This window comes from Pituophis catenifer, unplaced genomic scaffold, assembly GCF_029215685.1.
Source record: "Pituophis catenifer annectens isolate HBS135680 unplaced genomic scaffold, rPitCat1.0.hap2 SCAF_5, whole genome shotgun sequence".
Taxonomy (NCBI): domain Eukaryota; kingdom Metazoa; phylum Chordata; class Lepidosauria; order Squamata; family Colubridae; genus Pituophis; species Pituophis catenifer.
Genome location: NW_027256885.1, coordinates 49,862,409 through 49,880,357, shown reverse-complemented (window position 1 = coordinate 49,880,357; position 17,949 = coordinate 49,862,409). Strand labels below are relative to the sequence as shown.

At 45.6% G+C, this 17,949-nt stretch overlaps 1 protein-coding gene across 1 annotated transcript; it reads left to right on the top strand.

Annotated features, from left to right (window-relative positions):
* Positions 1–14,291: 14,291 nt before the first annotated feature.
* On the top strand, positions 14,292–17,654 carry PKMYT1 (protein kinase, membrane associated tyrosine/threonine 1). The gene is given in 9 exon segments (XM_070944755.1): positions 14,292–14,501; positions 14,892–14,979; positions 14,982–15,040; positions 15,582–15,876; positions 16,219–16,441; positions 16,612–16,817; positions 16,891–16,949; positions 17,396–17,565; positions 17,567–17,654. Coding segments are annotated over 9 exon segments (1,398 nt in total).
* Positions 17,655–17,949: the final 295 nt, after the last annotated feature.

The window sequence follows — 17,949 nt, the reverse complement described above, 5'->3', positions numbered from 1 at the left end:
GCCTCTGTTGTGGATGTGGCCACCAGATCCTGTTTGCCTGTGTACCAATGTACTGGGCTGTTGTTTAGAAAGAATACGTAACCTGAAGTACTCTTTCTGCATTTCACATCCCCAGCCCAGTCAGCGTCTGCATAGCACGTGAGTGTGGGTGTTGTGTTGTTCTCGGGTTCTAATGATAGGCAAGCATCGGAGCTCTGCTTTAGGTACCTCAGTACCCTCTTGATGGCTTCCCAGTGGTACACAGTGGGTTTACCTACATGTCGTGATAGCAAGTTAACTGGCAGGGCGATGTCTGGCCTAGTCCAGTTTGCAATGTATAATAGGGAGCCTATGGTGGATCTGTATAATGTGTTGTCCTTGAACTCCTCAGCTTCATTATACATGTCCTTCAAGAAGTCTGGTTGCATTGGTGTTTCACACCCCTTGGCGTTTGTCATGTTGCACTTATGTATTAGTTCTAAAATCTTGTCCTTCTGTGACAGTTGGAAACCTCTGTCGGTTTTTGTGATTTGCACTCCCAAGTATTTATCTACCTTACCTAATATTTTCAGTGTAAAATGTTTTCCTAGTTCACTGGCAAAGTCATTACATTTGCCAGACTGGCCACCGATATACAATATATTGTCCACGTATATCAAAACGTACTCGAGGGAACTGTCTGACTTCTTGGTGAAGAAGCAGTTGTCGGCCGAGGTGGCTGAGAATCCCATGGACTTCAATGTCTTGGATAGGCACTCGTACCAACGTTTCCCTGACTGTTTGAGTCCATACAAGCTCCGGATTAGGATCCAGGTTTCTCCCTTCCTGGTGTTTTGGCTAGGTGGCGCTCTCACGTATATCTCCTTATCGAGCTCGGCGTGCAGATAAGCGGTTTGCACGTCGAATTGATGTACTTCTAACCCAAGTAGTGATGCAATAACCAACGCACATTTTACGCTTTCAGCCCTGACTGTGGGGGAATACGTTTCCGTGTAATCATCAGGGTATTTTTGGGCGAACCCCTGTGCCACCAGCCTAGCCTTGTAGAGTGCTTTGTTTCCCTCTAGTGTTTTAATTTTGTAGACCCACCTGGTGCCTATGGTCGTCTTTCCTATTGGGACTTTAGAGGGAGTATATACGTTTAGTTCCCTCAGGCTGTCCATTTCCCTCTCCATGGCTTGTTCCCATTTTTCTCTTTCCTCATCTGGTAACTTCAATACGTCCTCATATGTGTTGGGGGTTAGTTGGTTAGTGTGGAGGGACAACACGTAGTCCCCTAATCTTTCTGGCTTTTTGCCCCTGTTTGCCCTGATTGGCCTGTCTGGGGGTGTCTCTGTGTCATGCATGTACCTAGCTTCTTTCTCGGTGAGTGAGTCCACTTTGATGTGTGGGTGGTTTTCTTTCCACCCCTTCACAGGTATTTCCTGTCTCTTGGGTTTGCTCTTTCCCTGCTCTGTACCCTTTTCTGTTTGGTGCTTTTTCCCCCTTTGGTCATCCCCTGGTCCGTCCTTGCTAAGGGACACCTCGTTGAGGTGTATCTTGGACCAGTTGGCGTTTTCGTGAAAGACAGCTGTTCGTGATATCACAAAATTGTTATTGCTGTCTATGAACCTATATCCCTTCGTTCCTGGTTCATACCCCATGAACCTCAGTCTTCTGGATACCCTGTCTCCCTTATGTCTCAATTGTTTGGGGATGTGCACATCTGCTGTGACCCCGAATATGTGTAAGTGTGACACCTGTGGTTTCCTTTGGTACATTAACTCGTATGGAGTTTTGTTTAGTACGCTGGTCCATAACCTGTTCAAAGTGTAGTTCGAATAAATGAGTGCTTCTGACCAGAAATGCTGCCCTAGGTCGGCATCCTCTAGTGCGCACTTCATCATGGTCTGCAGTGTTCCGTTTTTTCGTTCTACCACGCCATTTTGAAAGGCGGAAAATGGAGAAGTCGTGTAGTGGACTATCCCGCGTGTCTTTAGCCATTGCAAGAAGTCACTTGATAAAAATTCAGACCCCCGGTCTGTCATTATTTGCCTGATCTTGGTGTCATGTTGTGTCTCCACCCTTGCGTAGAATTCCTTAAATTTTTGGAATACTTCGCTCTTGTGTTTTAGCGTGTATACGAAGCCATAGCGGCTGAAATCATCCACTATGGTCAGGAAGTACCTCTTCCTATATTTGATGGAGGGTCTTAGTGGTCCCACTAGGTCCATATGTATGAGTTGGAAGATAGAATTACTTGTGCGTACTGACTTTTTGGGCCTTGGTTTGGTTTTTAATTTAGAGCTCTTACAAATAGAACACTCGAGATAGTTCTCACAATCCTTTATTTTTACACCTTCAGAGCATTCCATCATTTTCTGCACCACAGGGAAACTAATGTGTCCTAGTCTTCTGTGTAACAGGTGGGCACAGTTGTCATGCATTGGCTTACCTATTGCTGGCTTTCCCCCCCGGGGAGTCCCCTGCTCACTTGTATCATCAGTGGTGTGTGCGTGACTAACCCCCTCTACTTCCCCACTTGTGTAGTCTGGGTTGTCGGGTTTGACCTTCTGGTGATTGTTTACCTCTGGCTGCTTGTCCCTGACTGGTTGGAAGAATGGCAGTTCCCCACTGATTACTACTTTCCCTATTCTTTTGCCCCCTCTAGTAACCTGCGCCTTTCCTTCCTTGAATGTCACCTCGACATTGTTGTCCTTGCTTAGTTTTAGAGTGGCAAGGATGTTATAGGGTATATTTGGCACTAATAGCACTCCTTGTACTACTCCTACCCCTGGCACGTGTGCGTTACCTTTGCCTGTTACTTGCACATTGTTCTGATTGGCCACTTTTATTATAAAACTCTCTTCTGTAAATGAGGTTAGCAAGTTACGGTCATAAGTGGTATGGTTTGTGGCCCCTGAGTCCAGCAGCCATGTGCCTTCCTCCCTGTCCTGGCCTATGTGTCGCTCTTGATCTCCTATGCCATATAGAGATCCAGTCTGGCTCTCCCTGGAGCTGTCCCTGTGGTTTCTCCTGTCCCTGGGGCTAGGGGAATCCCTACGCCTGTGTCTGTCCTCTGGTGAGCGTCCGCTAGCGTGCCTTGTCCTTTGTTCTGGTCTGTCCCTTCTATGTGACCTATCCCTGTCCCCTGTGTTTCTAGGGCAGTCCCTTTTATAATGGTTTTTTGACCCGCATATGTAACACTCTGCGTTACTGTAGTTCCTACCCTGTGGCTCAGCCTTTCTGCTGGGTCTTTGCTCCCTGCGGCTTAGTGAGCGGTCTTTCCTAATGCTGTCTTCAGCTATTAGTTTGCTCGTTAGTAATTCCAGTGAGAGTTTCCCTGACCCTAGGTTGTCTATCTGCGTGATAAATGTGTCCCAACTGGGGTCTAAGGAATTTACAATGATGCTTATCATGGTCCTCTCACTTATGACCTCCCCCCTTTGTGTCAGCTGAGCTCTGGTCGTATTTAGAGACAATAAATGCTCGCTCATTGGGGTCCCTGTTTTAAGTTTGGTGGCGTAGAATTCCCTGGATAACCTGGTGGTGCTTGCTACGCTTTGGCAGTAAAATAGTTTGTGCATCCTCTGTATCACCTCCAGGGCAGTCAAGTGGTGGTTAATGCTGGGGTAAATACTGGGGGTAATGCTGGCAATGACAATGCAGTATGCTTTATGGTGGATGCAATCTAATTCAAAAGTCCAGGGTTTTTCTGGGGGGTCTATGACTAGGGATAATAGATCTTCCTTTAGCAGGGTGACCTGGAGTTGCTGGTTCCAGTCCAGGAAATTCTCCCCATCTAGTCTTAGTTTGGGAAAGTCACTTGGCAAAGTCCCTGAATTGTAAGTTAAATTACTTACATTATGTCGCTGTCTATGGTTCCTCACATAAGGGTACTCACAATAAGGCAGAGGAACGACTGTGGCAAGTCTGAACTGACTTGTCTCTATGTGCTTCTATGTCCGTTTCTCTTACAGGGATGCGTTGCGCATGCGTGAGGTTCATTTCTGCCCAGCCGCCGTGGAGTGAGGAGCTCGTCTCTGCAGCTCCCGGGTGAAGGCCCCAACCTTCCGGATGGGCCTCCGGTTCCTTCTTGGTCGGCCTCACTTGCTCGGGATCATCGCGGATCGTCGTCTGGAGCCTCGGGAAGCGGTGAGGATCGTCGGTGGACGTCGGAAGTCTCGTTGGGGCCGCAAATGGTCCCGGATGGCCCGGCCTTGTGTGGGTGTCGCCTCCGGGTGTCGGGCCGAGTCCCCTGCCCGCCGATGGACGTCCCCTGCCTGCAGATGGCCCCGTGGGCCATGGATCTGGTCCCGGTCGTCGGTCCGGTGAGTAGTCCCATCGCCTTCGGTGTCCCGTTTTTAAGGGGAGGCTCCTTGGGAGCTTTGGGTGGCCCTGGGTCCATGCGGAAGCAGTCAGTTCCCCAGGGTGGGTGCTGGTGTCAGCCCTCTTCGCGCTAGGGTCCCCTTTGCGTTTTGGCCTAGCACCGGGGTGTGTGTTCGGCAGTTTCATTTTATCCCCCAGGGCCGCGGTGATTAGTTCGATGGCTTGGTTGACTTCGGGCTCGGTAGGCGAGCCTGTAGGTTTTGGCTTTGGGCTTTCTTGTTTTTTGTATTTTTTGTAGTAGTTTTGGTTGGCTACTTTTGGGTAGGCCCCGATTCCCACCATGAGATTTAAATCTCGGGAATCTATTGGTGGGTGGTCGGCCATTTTTGATGACGCCGCCTCCCAAGATGGCCGCCGTAAAAAGGGCGCGAAGTCTCCTTCGGCCTTTTCGGTGGGTTTCTGGTGGGGGAAGTCCTCCCTTACCGCATCTTCGTCGCTGTAGTCGGATTCGTCTTCATCTTCCTCACTCGCTGTTTCGCAGCCTTTGACCAGGCTTCGGAGTTCCGCGATGAGGTCGGTGTTGCTTTGTGACGAATCTATCAGCTCCAGAAGTTTTATCTTTAGGTCGTGTTTTTCTCCTTTTGAGGTCTCGTGTTTCTTCCACCCCTCGTCGCTTCTGACCGGGGTGCATGGGTGGTGGAGTAGGCCGCTCGTCTCGGGTGCCTCTCCTTGCATGGTTTCAGGTTGGGCAGGCCGTTCTGCCATCTTCTTGGTGAATGCCCTGGTATTCACCCTGTCTGTCGTGGTCCTTTGCATGTTGTGGAGTATTAGGATTGGGCTGTCAAACCATCCTCTGCTACCATATTGTTAAATGTGTTCAAGGATCGTGCCCAATAACTCCATAAGCAGGTATTCATTAAATCAGATATTGTTTATTAATTAAGCATCTTATCATTACAGGTACAAGTCTGGAACTGAAGCAGGACCGCATGGCTGACCCTTAAGTACCCCCTGGGCGTGGCTAAGGTAAGGAGGGGTTATTGGGTTAGGGTGGACCTTGGGGGCTGGCTTGTCCAGCCCCTCTGCCTCTAGCCCTGAATCAGAGGCAAGGCATTTATACCTGACAGAAGATCCTCTCGATGTCTCTTTTGATCGATGTCAGTAAGTCATATATTGAATCTACTGTGTGCGCAGTTAACATACTCTGAGTACAGACCATCTCTCTGAGGTCTGAATATGTCGGAACTTCTTTTAGGCAGCTAGAAGTAGGAGAGGGGATAGAGCTTGAAAAATCACCCATTCTAGCAGGTGAGTTTGAATCTGAAATCCGGGAAGAAAACTCCCCTTCTGTATCTCCCTCTCCCAATGATACAGTCGACAGAGACAAAGTTCGAAGTTCAGATTGGGGTTCTGGATTACACCTCTCCATAAAGTCATCCAATTTAAGCTGTTTAAGAGGCTTGGAGTAATTAAGTTCTGTCATAGATTTTGGGGAGAGAGAGCAAGCTCTCTGCCTCTTACTTTTCTTTCCCATTCTGGTAGATAGTTGATCCAGTATCTCCCAGCGAAATTAAATATCGCAATAATTTATCCTCCCTCGGCAATCGTAGTTAAGGTAGGCCTTAATGATGGTCTCAACCGAGGCACCACAGAGGTAAAAACCAATCTCCTTTCCAAACAACGGCTTGTCTTTTACTCCTACTTCTTTGCTATCATCTATTTTCAGAAATGTTTAAATTGTTTAAATTATTTCACAGGGAAATATGTGGGGGAAGGAGACTAAAAAGCTGATAAGGTTTCATTAAAGGCAGGCCTACCGGGAGCGTCTGCAGCCAGTTCCTTACTGTACTCGTTCCAAAAACAAACAGCTCAAAATCCCCTCCGAAGTTAGGGACCTCCAGTGAGGTTTGTCAACAAGTCCGGTAATCCGAATTTCAGGCCTTGCAAGGAGGAGTCACAGGAGTAGCCTAGGCCAGGAATGCAGGTTGTAGTGTTGTTAAAATATGTCTAAAACAAACAGTAGCCACACTATATGTGCTTTGTAAAAGTCCAGTATAGATTAAAAATAGATTAAAAGTGAGTTAAAAATATAAAAATATTTTAAAACGTTAAAAAGAAAAACCTAATTTGCTTTTGGGAGAGCTCCTTACAGCCATTCTCCCGGTTGTAGTCTCTTAGCCACTCCCCCAATTACACTTTATATTATTACAACTAGAATATATGGGCTTTGGGCAGAGGTTTATAAATGCAATTAAAGCCATCTATTCTAAACAAATGGCCAGATTACTGATAAATGGGGACTTGACAGAAGAATTTCCTATTGGCAAAGGCACAAGACAGGGATATCCCCTATCTCCCTTACTTTTCATTTTATCATTAGAAACACTATTACATAAAATAAGGAATGAAGAAAAAATTAAAGGCCTTAGAATTGGACAACAGGTATATAAAACCCAGGCTTTTGCTGATGATATGGTTTTTATCTTGGAAGCGCCCACAGAATCTTGTTTATACTTATTAGAGACAATTGAAGAATTTGGGGCGGTAGCAGGGTTATTAATTAATAAAAATAAAACAAACATATTAACTAAGAATATCTTAGAAGAATCTAAGAGAGGTCTACAGGAGGTGACTGGACTAAATGTAGTTAACAAAGTTAAATACTTGGGAATTTGGCTAACTGGCAGATGTTCGAGTATACAGGAGGACAATTATAATAAATTACTAACTCAAATCAAAAAAGATCTAGATAGATGGGGTAAAATACAACTCTCACTACTAGGACGAGTAACAACAGTGAAATCCTATGTTTTACCGAAGTTTAACTTTTTATTTCAGACTGCTCCAGTGAATTTATCTAAAAAAAAATTTATGGAGTTAAACCAAATAATAACGAAATTTGTCTGGCAGGGGAAGAAACCACGGATTAAAAGAAAGATGATGCAAGGAATAAGAGAAAGAGGAGGCTTAGGACTACCATGTTGGGAGAATTATTACTCAGCTGCACTATTAACCTGGGTAAAAGAATGGATTACCTTATGTAATAATCGTCTCCTTAAAATAGAAGGTTTTGACATACAACAGGGTTGGCATAAGGCACTCTGGCGTGATAATACCCCACAGAGCAAATGGTTTACCCGACATTATATAAGAAATATTTTAATTCGAAATTGGGAAAAAGTCAGTAAAAAATATTACATTAAAACACCTTGTTGGTTAGCACCTTTAGAAGCAGTGACATATCCCAATCTTTACAACGTGGCTAAAAAATTAACATATAAAGACTTGCTGAACGTACAAGGGAGATTAAAGTCTAAACAGGAATTAACCTCTCAAGGAGTGCAAATGGATTGGTGGAGTTACCTGCAGATTCAGTCTAAATATCAAAAGGATAGAGATGGAAAAGGTATTAATGGCGACCCACAAGAGCTAGACAAAATCTTGATGGGCCAAGAAAAAGGCATGATTTCAAAAACTTATAAACTGCTCATGAAAATAGAGATAGGTGAGGAAATAGTTAAAGATTCCATGATCGCCTGGGGGAAAATTTTTGGGTATCCAATACACTTAGATAAATGGCAAGAGATTTGGTGGGATAATATGAAATTAGTAGTATCCATGGCCTATAAAGAAAATATTTATAAGATGATATACAGGTGGCACCTGCCTCCCGATAGACTAGCTAAAATGTTTTCTGGGCAGTCGGCGGATTGTTGGAAATGCGGATGGGAACATGGCACCTATTGCCATCAGTGGTGGACGTGTCCGAAAGCAGCGATATTTTGGGGGAAAATAAAAAAATGGCTTAATGAGATCTTAATGTTAAAAATTGATTGGCGACCAGAGACATGCCTGCTCGGTTCTAAGCCGGAAAATATAAAAAGGGACTTATGGTATTTGGCATTACATATGATTACAGCAGCGAGACTGATGTATGCTCAACTCTGGAAAAATCAAAATATCCCAACAGAGGAGGCTATTATAAAAAAATTTTTAGAATGTGCGGAAGCAGATATGCTAACTAAAAAATTAAAGGATAGAGAGCAAACACAAGTAGGTTTAGCTTGGGAAAAATTTTATAAATGGTTAGAAAAGAGGAAACTATAACCCACATTAGATGAGAAATGGTATTTAATGAGAAACTTATATTATATAGGATAAGTGAGGTCGGATAGACCTAATTGATGTATTAAGGTATATAAGCTGTTCTGTCTTCTCCGGAATATAATATAGAGTTATAGTACCGAATATTTGTTTATTAAGGTACTATATGGAAGTATGTTTGTTTATTGTTGTATTGTTCTTTGTGTGTCATTTTATGTTGTGTTGTCTTTTCTTTTTAACCGAAATGTAAATAAAGATTATTTAAAAAAAAAAAAAAGACTGCTGGGGCCCCTTGGAGTCCAAAAGGCATGACCCAGAATTGGAAGCTGCCCAAGGGGCAGTTTAAAGCAGTCTTCCATTTGTCTCCCTCCTTTATGCGAACCCGGTAGTAGGCTTCCCTTAGATCTAACTTGGTGAAAAACTTGCCTTTTGACAAGTGGTTCAGCAAGTCTTTCATTAGTGGTAGGGGCTAGGTATTTTGTATGCAAATACAGTTTATCCCCCTAAAGTCGACACACAATCTCAGCCCCCCATCTTTCTTTTCTTTAAACAATACGAGGGCGGCCACCCTGGATTTCGCAGGCTCGATGAACCCTCTGGCTAGGTTGGTGTCAATGTACTTCCTCAACTCGGTCATTTCAGCAGGTGTCATGGAGTACATCCTGGGTTTTGGCAACTTGGCTCCCGGTTCTAATTCGATGGCACAATCTGTGGGCCGATGAGTGGGGAGGAGGTTACATTCCTCCTCGCTGAACGCTTCGGCTAAGTCTGTATATACCTTAGGAATCTGGGGTTCGCCTGAAGGCCTGTCTAAACAAGCCGCTGCTGTTTCTGGCAGCTGGCCCTTATGGGTAAGCTGTTCCTTAGGAGGAGGGGCATGGGGTAGTGGGCCAACCCCCATTATGATTTTCTGGTATCCATCTTCCCATTTGATGGTGGGGGCCCATTTGTCCAGCCAAGCCAGGCCCAGTATGACAGATTCTGACATCTTTGGGGTTACTATAAATCGTATAAATTCATGATGTCTTCTGATTTCTAATCTAACCAGTTCTGTAATATGGGTGGTGGGGACCCCTCCAATTAACGTCCCATCCACCCGGTGAAATTTAATTGGGCGCTTTAAGGCTGTTGTTCTGATCCCCAATTGTTCAAGAATTGGAAGTCCAATTAAACATCTGGTGCAGCCGGTATCTAATATTGCTGGCAGTTCTCCTTGCTTCCCTGTCTCTGGCACCACCAGTTTCACTTTAATTGAAAAGGGGGGGGATGGGTGAACTCACCATCGGGTCTTCATCGCTGCTAGCCTTGCTGGGAGGGGCTTCTTTGGCTGGAGGTTCCTCGGTCTCTTCAGCGGGGAGGGGAACCTCTATGGCTTGTCTGGCGAATCGACTGGTGTCTGGGGCCTTTCTTGGAGCCCTTCTGCCTCGTGCAGCTGTGGCAGGACGTTGCTGTGGAACTGGGGCAGGGGCCAGGCACTCAGAAGCTCAATGTCCCGGTTGTCCACACCGATAGCATTTAATCACCCCTGCTGGTTGAGGGGGGGTGACTTCAGCAGGCTTTGAAAGGGTCCGTCTAGCTAAAGCTCTCCGAGGAGGCTTCTCTGCTGGGGTTTTGCGGTGGGGGTAGATTTCTCTGTCTAGAGCTATAGACATGGTATACCAGTCGTGCAGTCACTCAGGCACCCCCCGACCCCACAGGCTGTTCTGACTTCTTGGTCAATGGCCTCTTTAAAATAGTGTAGGAGTATGCAGTCTGGCCAATGCCCCAGGTTCCCTGCGACCCGTCTAAAGTCTCATACAAAGTCTTTTATGGGTCGATTACCTTGCTTCATCACCTTTAGTGTGGCTTCACTTTCATTTATTCGATCTGGGTCTTCAAATCTGGCCCAGAGCAGTGCAACAAACCCATCAGCATCATTTAGTTCCACAGCGCCCTCATTGTGCAGCTGGGCAATCCATTCAGAAGCCTCCCCCTCACTCATCCCATCAGAAATCGCTGATACCAAGTCCCGGTCTGACTCGTATTGGTCTCCATACTGATCTACATGAGCCCAGACCCTGCTGAGGAAGTAAGCAAGTTTGGCAGGCATACCATCAAAGGTTGTTCTGAAGCAGGGTGGCATTGGCCTCACGGGTTGATGGGGCCCGGCAATGGGTGGCTGAGCTGGAACCTGTGGCGGAGCTGCTGCTGGTTGCTGGACTCCAGCTGGCTGCTGGGGGAGGGGGGCCGGCTGCTGAGCTGCTTGCTGGGCTGTAGAGAGGGGGGGGACTCCAGCCAGCTGCTGGATTAGCCCCCCCCCTGTGGTGCCGGGATCGTTGGGTCATATTGGGGCCATGGGGATCCCTGGTGTTGTGACCCAGGCCCAAGTAGGTATTATCAGACGCAATCAGTTCTAAACAAACAGACTTTATTAGAACAGCTGAGAATTAACTCATTCTCAGCGTAGTCCAAACCAATTCAAAACAAATTCTTCATAACACAATTCTTCAGCCTTATCACCAACCTTGGTCTAATTAGGCAACCTGCCAAAGGCTTTTCTTGGCAAAAGTTCAGAAGCAGAAGACACCGACAAGAAATAAATGCACCAAGACAAGAAACAAATCTATCAACGTTGTTTTCCGACAAAGAGCCCAAGAGCTGTTGCTGGTCTTTTAAGCCTTATGGGAGGGGCCAATCATCTCTTGGCCTTACTCCCGAGTCGTCCTTTTTGCTTTAGCTGCTCTTGCCTTCTGGCAGCTCTTCTCATGCGTGCACTAGGAACAGGCTCCTCCTGTTCCTCTGCCTCTCTGCTGTCAGCCTCTGGAGGCTCTGGAGTCCGCACATCACTCCCCGATGGCCCTGGCTCCATCTCTGCCTCTGACACAGAGCCCTCATCCGGGCCTTCCCCAGCCTCCAGGACTGGCCCATGTTCTTCCTCAGCCTCCTCACTGTCCGACTCCGCTGCCAGCTCTTCAGGCTGCTGGCGGACCACAACACCTGGAAACTTGGAGCAGACGGCGCTGGATACCACTGGCACTGGACCCACCTCTGGCCGGGATAAAATCCCCAGCCTGGGGGTATACGTTCAGCAGGAGGTAGCACAAAGGCAGGCTGGCGAGGGGCCCCAAAAGGGGGTTTTTGCATTCCCCATACTGGCTGCGTCTGATGTCTCCCAGCTGCAGGATGGCCATGCTGCGATGATCCACTCGTTTTGTCCCTGGCCGGGTAGAGAGGTGTCTGTGCCCCACTAATTCCTCTGCCAGGTCCTGGGCTGGGGAAGATGAATGTAGGTTGTGCTAATCTCCATCTCACTTGAGGAGGTTGGGAGGGGTGTGTGTAACTTTCCACTTCCATCCGTTTGAAACACTCTGGGAGCCCAGTTAAGGATTGGCTTCGCATGGGGGGGCAACAGGTCCCAGTCCCGGGAGTCTCCGGATCCCATAGCTGTCCCTCTTCTCCACTCTGGCTCATGGGACGACTTCATTGGGCTGGGAGCAGCCCTATATCCAGGCGTTCTCTCCTCTGGTCCCCTTTCTGGAGTTGGGTCAGACTGGCAACATTTCCAGGAATCCGACTCCTTGGGCCGAGTGCCTAGCCTTCGGGCTTCCTCTACAGCCTCAATGGATTGCAGCATTTCTTCAGAAGGAGAAAGCAGGGTGTCAGTAAATCCTTGAGTATCCATCCCCACGGCCCCCTCTACGATCTCTCCTTTCTCCTCCATTTTCACTGAGTCTTTGCACCATCCGAGGTTTAGGTAGATGCTGGGGCTCAGCACCCCCGACAGCCCCCTTTTGGGGTACCGTTCTGCTTTAAGAGGGATTTGGGTTAATGTCAGCATTCCAGAAAAAAACCCAACTCTAAGTAAAGACTCTGAAGCAAGCATTTTTCAAAGTTCTATTTACTAGAATAGGTAAACTGGCACATCTGGGAAAAAACCGAATCTGAGAGGTCCAGGTTTTCCCTCAGTAAATCAAAACCCCCCAAACCATCCCCTCACTCCTCAGTCGATCACATGCTCCAATCAACCACCGTCCCATCTCGAGACCTCACTCCGACCACTCCTTCTCCAGATGCAGGATTGCCCTGACCTTGACCGACAGGAAGAATGCTATTATGTCTACAGACAACCCCTCTACTAAATCCTCCCTCCTACTTTCTCACACATGAGAAGGTGGCAGCATGGAAGTTTCCGGCCTAATATGGCTTCCAAAGCTGACACCTGTGCTATGCGGGCTGTGGCTGCTGCCAGACACGGTTGGCCCGTGCTCGCTCGCTGCCTCCTATGCTGGCTATGCCTAACCCCTTCACTAGGGCTTATTTTTGGGGTAGGGCTTAAATTAGGTGCACACGTAAAAAAACCCCACAGGCTGGGGCTTATTTTCGGGGTAGGTCATATTTTCGGGGAAACACGGTAGTTCTGTTACAAAAGTATTCCTTTTAACTCAACTACTTCTTTTAAATGCCTCTTTTAATGCCTATAACAGCCTTGTAAAATTTTATTTTACTCCGAGTAGGGTGCAATGATCACTCTATTACCTAAAAATGTTCATTGGATCATACTGACTACAATATTTTTGTGAGATTTGCTCCGTAGTATGCAGAACAGAACCAGCTTCATAACCACATTTGAAGTCCTACTCTTAGTCTGATGCTCTGAGCACTATAGAAATGTAGTTTGTGTTTTTTAAATAAAATATTATGCACAGTTATATTTGCCATGTTGGATAAGAGAGCATATAGTGCACTCTATAACCTTTACCCTTAAGTAAAAGTAAAGGTAAAAGAGTCCCTGCGGATTTTACTCTGCTAGTCGTTGCCAACTATAGGGGGCGGTGCTCATCTCCGTTTCAAGGCCATTGAGCCAGAAGCTCAATACTTTGAATCTTTTTATATTCTCCAACTTGTGTTCCATTTATTGTTTGTTCAATTTATACTTCTGCTGACAGTTGTGTTTACTTTGAGTGCCTCTAGAAACTAACAAATATTTGTTAGTTTCATTTGAATGTCATGTGTCTTATCAGGAATCACTAAGAAACTTAATGGCTGTTATTGATGGATCCTGAACAACTGCAGCAGATAGATGAAATCCATCTTACCTGAAATACTTTTCAAATGGCCAGGATTTGGAGATAGCAGACCACAGGGCATTGATTTTCTCAGATGGAAATCTAGTGCTGATTGAAAACCATGATTGTTACTAAACTTTTTGTTGATAAGGATTTTTTAAAGGACAAAATAAAGAGAATCTTACTGCAAAAAGAACTGAAAACATAGAAATTATTAATATCAAATTAAAGGTTGTTTCCAGAATTGTAAGCTAGAAATAAAGAAGCATTTGTTTTTGCCATAATAGCACTAGAGGTCTTTCAGTCTGTAATGTTTCTAAATATGCTACCACCAGTACTTACTTTATTCCTTCTATTTAGCCTTTAAGTGCATCTAACTAAGGAAGAAATAAACAAAGTAGACAGATGCATAGCTAATAGGCTTTATAGATTTGGCTATTTATATGAATTTATATAAATTTATATCTATGAATTTCATGGTTTTGTTAAATACATTTACTTACATTCATACGAGTTAAGGTGAAAAACTTAAGGATGCTTATTACATTTTATTGGTTTTTTGTTTTTGTTTTACTTATGGTCACTGGCTGTAATAATGTATCTCTCTCTTTAATATGCTATTACATTGTGTGAAAAGATGGTTTAAACTCAATATATGTTATGATGTACAGTATATTACTCCAGTTAGGTTAAATATGAGGAATAGTTTGTAACCATGCTTATATTCAGTTTCTGTGTCTGATGAACCTGAAGGAAAATCCTTGATAGCCTAGCACCAAAACTTGATGATTTCTGGGTTAGGCTATAAAGGAAGATATTGCATAATCTTACTGATTGCACTTTCTACTTTTAGACATGCCGGTACCTCTTGACTGTTCAGGTGCTGAGTCTCAACTGCCAGTGCCTGCCACCTTCAGGGAAACAGAATGCAGTTTTTCCATCAAAAAGACCCACCAACCACTCAGCTATACCCTTCCTCCATGGCCACACCACAAGAGCACATTAACTGTGAGCCAATTTTTCTCTGACCACCGTCTGCAGCCTTGGACCAAGCTCCAGCCAGGGGTAGGCTTCAAAAAGTTTAGCAAGGGGTTCTCTGGCCAGTTGCTGGGTGGGCGTGACCATGGTGGGCATGGCCTAGTCGGCCTCCTGCACCACGGTGGAGGGGGCTTCCCTTGAGCCTCTGGGAGAGCGAAAATGTCCTCCCCAGGCTCCGGAGGCCCTCTAGAGGCCTTCCCAAACTTCCAGTAGGCCCATTTTTCACCCTCCCCGAGGCTCCACGTGCGCCCTGCACTTACCTGCATCCAAAACGGGCCGCATGGGGACTCCTGGGAGGGGCGGGGCGGGTGGGGCCAGCCAGGAGTGGGATTTGGGGGTTCTCCAAACTGCACAGAATCTTAGCTAGAGGTTCTCCCGAACCTCTCCGAACCCCCAGCAGCCCACCCCTGGCTCTAGACACGTAATGTTTCCTTCCATGGCTCGCACAAGCAGAAATTGCTTCTACATAGTCATCTGTATGATGCCTCTAAAAGAGAGTTGTTTTTTGGCAATGTTTTCAGAAACTCAGCTATTTGGGACGAGGATCTTTTGGGGAAATATACAAGGTAAGGGGTCATCAAGTAATGATTAGTGGCTGAAAATAAGATTACAGAAATTAATGGAGACTATATTAATGGATTGTAGTTGGGACAGCTAAATGAAAATTCCACATTCTGCAGGCCTACGTGGTGACTGGAAGAAAAATATTGGGATCATATGCCACTTGCAAACCTCTTTGAAGCATGTGGCAGACAACTCGAAGAAACAAATTGAACTTTTGTTTAGGCAGCAGATAATTTCCTATATTTAAGTGTAACTTGTGTAATACTTTGTTTGAAAGTACCTCTTATAGAAACTTTTGCATTTCAGATTATGGTATTTTAAAAAATTGTGATTTAATTTTGGCTGCCTTAGCAATTAGAACAAATAGAACATTTATTTGCAGTCTAATTACATGCTATAAACATTATTTCCTGTCAGAGAAAATTAATGTTTTTGGCACAAAATGGTACCACTCCTCACTTGGATGTTGGGATTATCAGGTAGGATTCTTAATTTAAATCATTTCCATGGACTGGCCAGGTTCCTCGCTCTTCTCTCTTACAGGTACAGTCTTGTGATGATGGTCAGTTGTATGCAGTGAAGCGTTCTGTGGAACCTTTCCGGGGTGAGGGTGACAGGCAGCACAAATTGGCTGAGGTGCATAAGCATGAGCATGTGGGGCACCATCCCAACTGTGTGAGCTTTGTACAGGCCTGGGAGGAGTGTGGTCAACTGTACATTCAGACAGAGTTATGCCTGGGCACCCTGTTGCAGTACTGTGAGGAATATGGCCCTCTGTCCGAATGGCAAGTTCAGGCCTTTCTCTGGGATATGCTTCAAGGACTGCACCATTTACATGGTTGTAGCCTTCTACAATAGGGACATGGTGGCTCAGTGGCTAAGATGCTGAGCTTGTCCATCAGAAGGTCGGCAGTTCAGCAGTTCGAATCCCTAGCACCGCGTAACAGAGTGAGCTCCTGTTACTTGTCCCAGCTTCTGCCAACCTAGCAATTCGAAAGCATGTAAAAAATGCAAGTAGAAAAATAGGGACCACTTTGGTGGGAAGGTAACAGCGCTCCATGTGCCTTCGGCATTTAGTCTTGCCGGCCACATGATCACGGAGATGTCTTCGGACAGCGCTGGCTCTTTGGCTTAGAAGCGGAGATGAGCACCGCCGGAAACGACTAGCATGCATGTGCAGGGGAACCTTTACCTTTTACCTTTAACCTTCTACAAATGGATATCAAGTCAGCTAACATCTTTCTATCATCTACCAATGTCTGTAACCTGGGCGACTTTGGGCTAATGCTGGAGTAGGACTCTGGTGATCTGAAAGATCCTCAAGAAGGGGATCCATGCTACATGGCCCCAGAACTGCTCCGTCGACAATATACCAAGTCCGTTGATGTCTTCAGATGTGGGGTGTGAAGGGAAGGTGGGGAGCTAGATTTTCTGGTGCTAGGAATGGCCACTCTTGCATAGTGTTTGCTCTTTTGCCTCAAATGTTGCTAACAATGGGTATTAAAAATCAGTGATATGGTTTAATAGTGCTGCCTGCTTCAGTTACTTGATCTATGTCTTTCTGTTGTTCCAGTCTTCGCATAAGTATCCTAGAAATTGCCTGTAATATGGAGCTCCCCAATGGAGGTGAAGGCTGGCAGCAGCTTCGACAGGGTTATTTGCCCCCTGAATTCACTGCAGGTGAGCAGCAGTAAAGGGGACATCTCTGTGTTATCTACGGTGCAAGAATTCTGCTGGAAATCTTCTTAAAAAGCAAACTGAAAAGCAGAATGTTCAAGTGAAGCTGATATGAAAAATTCAATATGCCACACAATTAAAGATAGGTGATTGGCTCTTTCATTTCAGATAACTCGGTGAAAACTTGCATTGTTAGCGCAATCTGGGATCCAGCAGGGCGTCTCCATGTACAAGGTAAGCATGAATTTAGCTAGGTATTGTATGGTTCAAATTCTACAGCAACCTTTAACCACATACTCTTTGGTGATTGTTCATTTTTATGTATGTTTGCTTCAAAATGGATTAATAGAACTTTTTAAAATAAATACCCCACAGGGCTGCCAGAGCACTCTTTTCCTTATAACTATAGCCATGACTTCTATTCTGTTCTTGTTACTTTAGTTTGAATGAAACTGAACTGGTTCTATCTATTTCTCCTTAAATCCTTGGAATTCTTTGGCACCTATTAGTACAAAATTCACTGATTTATGTCAAATGCTTATCATTTAACACTAGAACCTTTTCCTAGATTCAGTTTTACTGTCAAATTTAGGATATGCTATATTTCATAGTTGTTTTCTGCATAGTGTGTCTGCTGAACTCTTTCTCAGTGTTTGATCTTTTCCTTTTCCTCATTCCAGACTCTCCTTAGGTTCATGCAATGGCTCTGGGGAGCTCTGTGTGGTCCAGCTCAGTGATTGCTGTTTTGGCATCAGACTGTTCCAGTCACACCACCACATTCACCCTTACTACTTCCCCTGGAAAACAACAGTCTCTCTAGTCACTGGGGTGAAGAAGATGAGGGTGATGAGCCTTGGCAAGGATGTACTTGAGCTCTCAGAGATAAGTGAACAACATAATCACACTTGCAGTCCTTGGATAAGTACTGTGTTTCCCTGAAAATAAGACCCAACCAGAGACTTCCGGTTGATGATTCGTGGCGATATGGCGTGGTAAGAGTGATCGCTCCTTCCTAACGCCACTTATCGCCGCGTTTTGGGGACCCTTCAAGGCGTTGAAGCTTGGAGAGCTTCGCGGACAATAGTGGGGTTTCGACAGGCAGAGTGGTGAGTTGCAAACCCACTTAGCTGGACTGTCGAACCAACGTGGCGCGTCTGCCTTTTAAATGGCGGACCCGAAGCTGCAATAATCAACAAGACGGGAAGCAAGAAATTCCGGTGAAAGGGGTGTTGGA